Source organism: Macrotis lagotis, chromosome 5 (genome assembly GCF_037893015.1).
Source record: "Macrotis lagotis isolate mMagLag1 chromosome 5, bilby.v1.9.chrom.fasta, whole genome shotgun sequence".
In the NCBI taxonomy this organism is placed as follows: Eukaryota; Metazoa; Chordata; class Mammalia; order Peramelemorphia; family Peramelidae; genus Macrotis; species Macrotis lagotis.
In genome coordinates, this window is record NC_133662.1 from 220,173,118 (window position 1) to 220,181,280 (window position 8,163).

Consider the following 8,163-nt stretch of genomic DNA (forward strand, 5'->3'; position numbering starts at 1 on the left):
TTACCTAGCTGTTTGGGGCAAGTCACTTAACCACACTGCCTTGCAAAAACTAAAAAAGACAAAAAAACTGAAGGTAATAGTCTTTGATCTTTGTTTAAACTCCACAGTTCTTTTACTGGATACAGATGTTATTCTCTATCAAAGATACCCTAAAATTGTCCCTGGTTATAGCACTGATGGAATGAGCAAGTCCATCAGGGTTTATCATCATCCCCCATGTTGCTGCTAGGGTGCGCAGTGTTCCTCTGGTTTTGCTCATCTCTCTCAGCATCAGTTTATACAAGTCTTTCCAGGCTTTTCTGAATTCCCATCCCTTTTGGTTTCTAAAAGAACAGTAGTCTTCACAAAATACATAAACTACAATTTGTTCAGCCATTCCCCAATTGATGGACATTCACTCAATTTCCAATTCTTTGCCACCACAAACAGAGTTGCCATGAATATTTTTGTACAAGTGAAGTTTGTACCATTTTTCAAGATCTCTTCAGGGTATAGACCCAATAGAGGTATTTCTGGATCAAAGGGTATGTGCATTTTTTACTGCCATTTGGACATAATTTCAAATTGATCTCCAGAAAAGTTGGATCAATTCACAGCTCCACCAACAATGTATTAGTATCCCAGTTTTCCCATGTCTCTTCCAATATCAATCATTGTCCTTTCTGGTCATATGGCCAATCTGAGAGGTGCAAGGTTAGCGGTACCTCAGAGATAATTTAATTTGTATTTCTCTAATCAATAATGATTTAGAGCAACTTTTCATATGATAGCTTTGATTTCCTCATCTGTAAATTGCCTTTGCATAACCTTTGACCATTTGTCAATTGGGGAATGACTTGTTTAAAATTTGACTCAGTTCTCTCTATATATATTTTAGAAACGAGTCCTCTGTCAGAAATACTAGTTGTAAAACTTGTTTCCCAATTTACTACATTTCTTGATCTTGGTTACAGTGGTTTTGTTCATGCAAAAGCTTTTTAAATTGATGTAATCAAAATTATCTAGTTTGCTTTTAATGTTGTTCTCCATCTCTTCCCTGGTCATAAACTGCTTCCCTTTCCATAGAGCTGACAGGTAAACTATTCCTTGATCTCCTAGTTTGCTTATAGTATTGTCTTTTATGTCTAAATCCTGTACGCATTTTGATCTTATCTTTGTATAGGGTGTGAGATGTTGGCCTAATCCAAGTTTCTGTAATTTACAAGTAACTTCCAATTTTCCCAATGGTTTTTACTGAACAAAGAGTTCTTATCCCAGAAGCTAGAGTCTTTGGATTTAGTAGATTACTTTAATCATTTCCTGCTGTCTCTTTTGCATATAGTCTATTCCACTGATCTACTACTCTGTTTCTTAGCCAGTACCAGACAGTTTTAGTGACTGATGCCTTATAATTTTAGAACTGGTAAATCCAAACTACCTTCTTTTGCACTTTTAAAAAAATTAAATCCCTTGATATTCTTGACTTTTTGTTTCTCTAAATGATTTTAATTGCAATTTTTCCTAGCTCATTAAAGCAATTTCTTTTGAAGTTTGATTGGTAAGGCACTAAATAAGTTGTTTAATTTAGGTAGAATTATCATTTTTATTATATTAGCTCAGTCTACGGTCGTGCTTCTGGCGAGCTCGAGAGTTGGGGGCGTCGGGGATGCGGAGAGGCTCGCAGAGGCCGCAGGCTTCGGCTTCCCTCAGTCGTCTGGGTTGCTTCCCCTTCACTCCTGAGGTTGAATGGGGAGCCAGGCCTGGAGACCCCCCAGATCTAGCGAGGAAGTGAGAAGGCACCGAGGCCCAGAGGGTTAAAGTGACGTGGCCAGACACAGCCATTAAGTAGTCCCCGACCTACCTGCAGTCGAGTAAACTTCCAGCTTTATCCCAGATTTAGTGTAGCCATGGCCCGTGGTCCCAAGAAACATCTGAAACGTGTAGCAGCTCCAAAGCACTGGGTGCTGGATAAGTTAACAGGAGTATTTGCTCCAAGACTATCTACAGGTCCCCACAAGTTGAGAGAACGTCTCCCCCTCATCATCTTCCTGAGAAACAGGCTCAAGTATGCCCTTGCTGGAGATGAAGTAAAGAAGATCTGCATGCAGCAATTCATCAAGATTGATGGCAAGGTCCGCACTGATATCACATATCCTGCTGGTTTTATAGATGTCATTAGCATTGAGAAGACAGGGGAACATTTCCGTTTGGTATATGATACAAAGGGATGCTTTGATGTTCATCATATCACAGCCGAGGAGGCTAAATATAAGTTATGCAAAGTGGGAAAAATCTTTGTGGGTACAAAGGGTATTCCCCATCTGGTGACCCATGATGCCGGTGCTATCCGTTATCCAGATCCCCTCATCAAAGTGAATGATACAGTTCAGATTGATTTAGAAGCTGGCAAAATCACTGATTTCATTAAGTTTGATACTGGAAACCTATGTATGGTGACCGGTGGAGCCAATTTGGGTCGAATTGGTGTGATTACAAATAGGGAGAAACATCCTGGCTCTTTTGATGTTCATGTGAAAGATGCCAATGGCAATAGTTTTGCCACTAGGCTTTCAAACATTTTTGTTATTGGCAAAGGTAATAAGCCTTGGATCTCTCTTCCCAGAGGAAAGGGTATCCGTCTTACAATTGCTGAGGAGAGAGATAAGAGATTGGCAGCTAAGCAGAGCAGTGGCTAAATGATTGTAAATCATGAGAGAATTTGTAGGTTTTCAATGTTTTTAAATTCAGTTTTTAAAATGATTATCCTACAAATACACAAATTACACCAAAAAAATAAGAATCTTAAACAGCTCATTTTTATAAAGCAATATTGAACAAGCAAAAAAAAAATATTAGCTCAGTCTATCCATGAGCAGTTGATATTGCTCAGTTATTTAAATCTGATTTTATTTATGTGAAAAAAAATGAGCTTGTTTTCAGAGTTTCTGAGTCTGCCTTGGCAGGTAGACTCCCAAGTATTTTATATTGTCTGAAGTTAACTTTGAATAGAATTTCCCTTTCTAGCTCTTGCTGCTGTATCTGCTATTAATATATAGAAATGCTGAGGATTTATGAGGGTTTGTTTTATATCTTGTGACTTTACTAAAATTGCTAATTGTTTCTAATGGTTTTTAGATGATTTTTTCTAGGTATACCATCATGTCATCTGCAGAGTTTTGTTTCTTCCTTTCCAAATCTAAGTTTTTCAATTTCCTTTTCTTCTCATATTGCTGAAGATAAGATTTCTAATACAATATTGAATAGTAGTGGTTTTATTTAAGATTTTTGTATCCATATTTATTAGATAAATTGGACTATAGTTTTCTTTCTCTGTTTTGACTCTTCCTGGTTTAGGTATCAGCACCATATTGGTGTCATGGAAGGAATTAGGCAGAGTTCTATCTTTACCTATTTCCCCAAAGCATTTATATAGAATTGGAACCAGTTGTTCCTTAAAAGTTTGATAGAGCCCTGAAACAGGACTCTGGGGCTCTGACCACATTCAGATCCTGATCGCAGTCTAGGCCCCCCCATAGAACAGCAGCCCCCCCCCCACCTCAGCCCCTTGGCAGAGGGGGGTGCTTATGGTCATTCACAGACCAGGAGGGAGGACAGAGCCACACACACCGAGACCCTTGTGGGAGTGTCTCAAAAGCTCAAGAAACACCCCAAACCAGGCCCAGGCTGGGAAAATGAGCAAGCAGAGAAACAAAAAAAGAAGACTATTGAGAAATATTTTGCAAATGAGCCCAAGAAGGACCAAAATACTCAGTCTGAAGATGAGGAAGCACAAGCTCCTGCATCTAAAGACTCCAAGAAAAACAGAAATTGGGCTCAGGCTATGATAGAGCTCAAAAAAAGACTTTGAAAATCAAATGAGGGAGTTGGAAGAAAAACTGGGAAAAGAAAGGAGAGAGATGCAGGAAAAACATGAAAATGAAGTCAGCAGCTTAGTCAAGAAAAGCTTAGTCAAGAAAAAAAAATGCTGAAGAAAATAGCATGCTAAAAACCAGCTTAGGTCAAATGGATAAAACAGTTCAAAAAGTTATGGAGGAGAAGAATGCTTTAAAAAGCAAAATTGGCCAGATGGAAAAAGAGATAAGAAAACTCTGAGGAGAACAAATCCTTCAGACAAAGAATAGAATTCAGGGAGATTGATGAATTTAACAGAAATCAGGAATCAATACTTCAAAACCAAAAAAATGAAAAATTAGAAGAAAATGTGAACTATCTCATTGAAAAAACAACTGATATGGAAAACAGACTTAGGAAAGATAATTTAAAAATTATTGGAATACCTGAAAGTCATGATCAGGAAAAGAGCCTTGACATCATTTTCAAAGAATTACTACAGGAAAATTGCCCTGATATTCTAGAAGCAGAGGGCAAGATAGAAATGGAGAGAATCCACCGATCCCCCCGAGAAAGAGATCCCAAAAAACCAACCCCTAGGAATATTATAGCCAAGTTCCAGAACTCCCAAGCCAAAGAGAAAATATTACAAGCAGCCAGAAGGACACAGTTCAAATATCGTGGAGCTGCAGTCAGGATCACACAGGATTTAGCAGCAGCTACATTGGAATGTCATAGGGCTTGGAATACAATGTACCGGAAGGCAAAAGAGCTTAGAATGTAGCCAAGAATGAACTACCCAGCAAGGCTGAATGTCCTCTTCCAGGGAAAAAGATGGACTTTCAATGAACCAGGGGAATTTCAAATGTTCCTTTTGGAATGGCCAGAGCTGAACAGAAGGTTTGATCTTCAGATACAGGACTCAGGTGAAGCATGGAGATTGGAGGAGAGGGGGGAAATCTGAGGGACTTAATGAGGATGAACTGCATGTATTCCTGCATAGAAAAATGACACTGATAATACTCATATGAACCTTCTCAGTTAATAGAGCAGGTAGAGAGAGCTTTTATAGTTGAAGCACAGGAGAAAGCTGAATTCAAAGATAAAATATGGTGTAAAAATGGAGTCAATAGAAAAAAAGGGAAATGGAATGGGAGAAAGAAAAAGGAGAAGGGGAATAGTCCAAGATATTTCACATAAGATTTTTTTTATTACAATGAGCTATTGCAATGATATGGAAGGGGGAGGCAAGGGGGAATGAGGGAAACTTTACTCTCATCAGAGATGGCTAGGAGAGGAAACAGCAAATATACTCAATGGGGTATAGACATCTGGAGTAAGAAGGAGGGGGGAGCCGGGGGAAGGGATGGGGATGTGAATAAAGGAGGAGAGGATGGACCATGGGGGGAGAGTGGCCAGATATAACACATTTTCTTTCTTACTTGTTGCAAGGGGCTGGGAATGGAAGGCCTGCCCAGGACCACAGGGCCAGGTGGATTCTGGGCCTAAGGGGTTGTATGGGGGCTCAGGGCTTCTTGGCCCCAGGACCAGGGATCTGTCTGCTGCGCCACTCAGCGACCCTACAGCAGAGTCATATTGAAAGGAGAGAGAAAATAGAGTACATGGTAGCAGAGAAATAAGAAAGGAGGGAGGTTGCAATCAGCAATGGCAAGGGTGGAAAAATATGGAAATAACTTTTGTGATGGACTTATCATAAAGAATGAGATCCACCCATGACAGAGTTGTTGGTGTTGGAACAAAGACTAAAGCACATTTTTTGTTATGATTATTTGGGGGAGGGTGCAGGGCAAGTGGGGCTGGGTGGCCTGCCTGGGGCCACATAGCAGGGTGATCTTTGGGTGTCTGGGGCCGGATTCGGACCCAGGTGCTCCTGGCTCAAGGGCCAATGCTCTGTCTGCCACCCAGCCACCCCTACTATTATTACTATTTTATTTTATTTTGGGTCTTTTTTTCTTTTCTTTTTTCTTTTTTTGATTTTTGCAGGGCAGTGCAGATCGGGTGGCTTGCATGTCACACGGCTGGGTAATTGTTGGGTTTATGAGGCTGGATATGGACTCGGGTGCTCATGGCTCCAGGGCTGGTGCTTCGTCCATTGCGCCACCTGGCCATACCTGCAATTATTACTATTATTATTTTTTTATTTTAATTTTTTTCTCTCCCCTTTACTTTTTTCGCCCAAACAAGTCTATCTATATTCATGGGGGAGGAGGGGTATTTTGTTTACTTGTAATCAAGAATATTTTATTAATGTAAAAAAAAACATTTGTACAAAATGAGAATAAAAAATAAATTTAAAAGAAAAAAAATTAAAAATTAAAAAGAAAAAGAAAAAGAAAAAAAGTTAGATAGAATTCATTTGTGAATCCATCTGGCCCTGGAGATTTTTTCTTAGGAAGTTCAATGAGGGCTTGTTGAATTTAATTTTTGGTGATAGGGTTATATTATTTCATTCCCTCTTCATTTAACATGGACAACTTATATTTTTGTAAATATTCATCCATTTCACTTAGATTATCAAATTTAGTGGCATCCAGTTGGGCAAAATAATTCCAAATTATTACTTTAATTTCTTCCTCATTGATAGTGAAGTCACCCTTTTTATATATGATACTAGAAGTTTGGTTTCTTTCTTTTTTTAATCAAATTAACAAAAGGCTTATCAATTTTATTTTTTTCATAGAAACAACTCTTGGTTTTATTTATTAGTTCAATAGTTTTCATGCTTTCAATTTTATTAATTTCTCCTTTAATTTTTAGAATTTCTAATTTGGTATTTAATTGGAACTTACTTATTTCAAGTCCAGACATATATACCTTGCTCCTTTCCCTCTGTTTTTTCATTCTTCTGCAGAAATATTTTGTGACACATAATAATTCTGTAGCATGGAGCAGAGAAAGGAAAGTATGTAAGGGCCCTGAAGTAATGGAAGCATGAGTTATTTGGACTGATAGCTTCACTACTGGTATGATTCCCTACCAATTTATTCTGCTTGGATCCATACTTTGCATAAATGCTGCATGTATTTATGAATGTGTGTGTGTGTGTGTGAGAGGCGTGTTTTGTGCCTGCTGTTCTTACTATACCATCTTCATTGATACCTTTGTTTTCGGTTAAATATGTCCATTTTCTGGCTAAAAAAAGTTAAGCTCACCAGTAGGGGCTTGAGAGCTGAAGTCTTTGAAGTACAGACCCATAGACTATCTGGAAACCTAAAAGTAGTCCCAAGGGATGAAACCTTCAAACTTATGAATGCCAAATTAGGAATTGGAAGAAGCCAAGAAGGAGTACCTGTATTTATTTTTGGTGATGGCAAGAGCTTTTTAGCTGAGTATAAAAGTCCTGAGTAAAAAAAGTCCCCTCAAATGTACTTGAGATTTTCATTAGGAGATTTTCCAAGGAAAAGTTTACATACAGAAATCTAAATTCCCAAGGTATTGAGAGGATAATTATTCATATTCTAAAAGGAGTCATTGAAGGATCCTCTGAAATAATGAACTCCCCTAACGCACTGGAAATGTGATTTAATTTGCAAACATTCAATTTACACAAAGTGCTTGGGGAACTCATATTGTGCTAAATGTGGCACAACTATAAAGCATTTCCTTTCAAATCATTCCTTTTAGATGAATATAGCTCCTTTGTTAAGTCCTTTGCATTACTTTGGGGATCCTGAGTTGAGTAAGGTGGGACTTTTTATTTTAGGAAATTTCTCCTTCCAACTTGCCATTTGGGGATTAAATAGCCACCTGTTTACTAAGCAATATACACATCATGAGGTCCAAAGAACTAAATCAGGGTTACTCTTTGGCAGGCATTTGCTCATTCATCCGTCATCTCACTCTTGACTTGGTCCCAGGGCTGTTGTTTCAGAACTCTCTGAATAATTTTTTTTTAATGCTTCCCTACTAGTAAGACTTCTTAAAGACTGACATGTTCCCACATTCCCCACCAAAGATTTTCAGTTTTCTTCTTGACCCAAAATTGTTTCTTGAGTTCTTCTCTGGTCCATTTCTTCTCATCTCCTACCCTACTACCTTGGGTACATACCAGATTTAAAATTCTGAATCATTTGTAATTTTCTTTGAACAGATAGTATCTTCCCAGCAGTTAATGCAAACCAGTTATGTTCATAGAAAAGTGATGAAAAGTCTTCAATTCACTCCAAACTCTCATAAAGTTTTATTTTGATTGAAATTTCCCTTTGTCTTGGAATCCATTTTAGGGATAATGATCCTATAGAGACTCAGGAACATTGCTGTGGAATGAATTTTCCCCAGATGGTCTAGAATCTTAAGTTTAGGTATAAGAGA

At 38.3% G+C, this 8,163-nt stretch overlaps 1 protein-coding gene across 1 annotated transcript; it reads left to right on the forward strand.

Annotated features, from left to right (window-relative positions):
• Nucleotides 1-1,886: 1,886 nt before the first annotated feature.
• Nucleotides 1,887-2,808, forward strand: LOC141490068 (small ribosomal subunit protein eS4-like). Its single transcript, XM_074190335.1, has one exon. The coding sequence runs from the start codon at nt 1,887-1,889 to the stop codon at nt 2,673-2,675; it is 789 nt and encodes a 262-aa protein (XP_074046436.1). The 3' UTR covers nt 2,676-2,808.
• The last annotated feature ends 5,355 nt before the right edge of the window (nt 2,809-8,163 follow it).

Coding starts and splice junctions, on each gene's coding strand:
- LOC141490068 (XM_074190335.1), top strand. CDS start 1,887: ATGGCCCGTGGTCCCAAGAAACATCTGAAACGTGTAGCAGCTCCAAAG.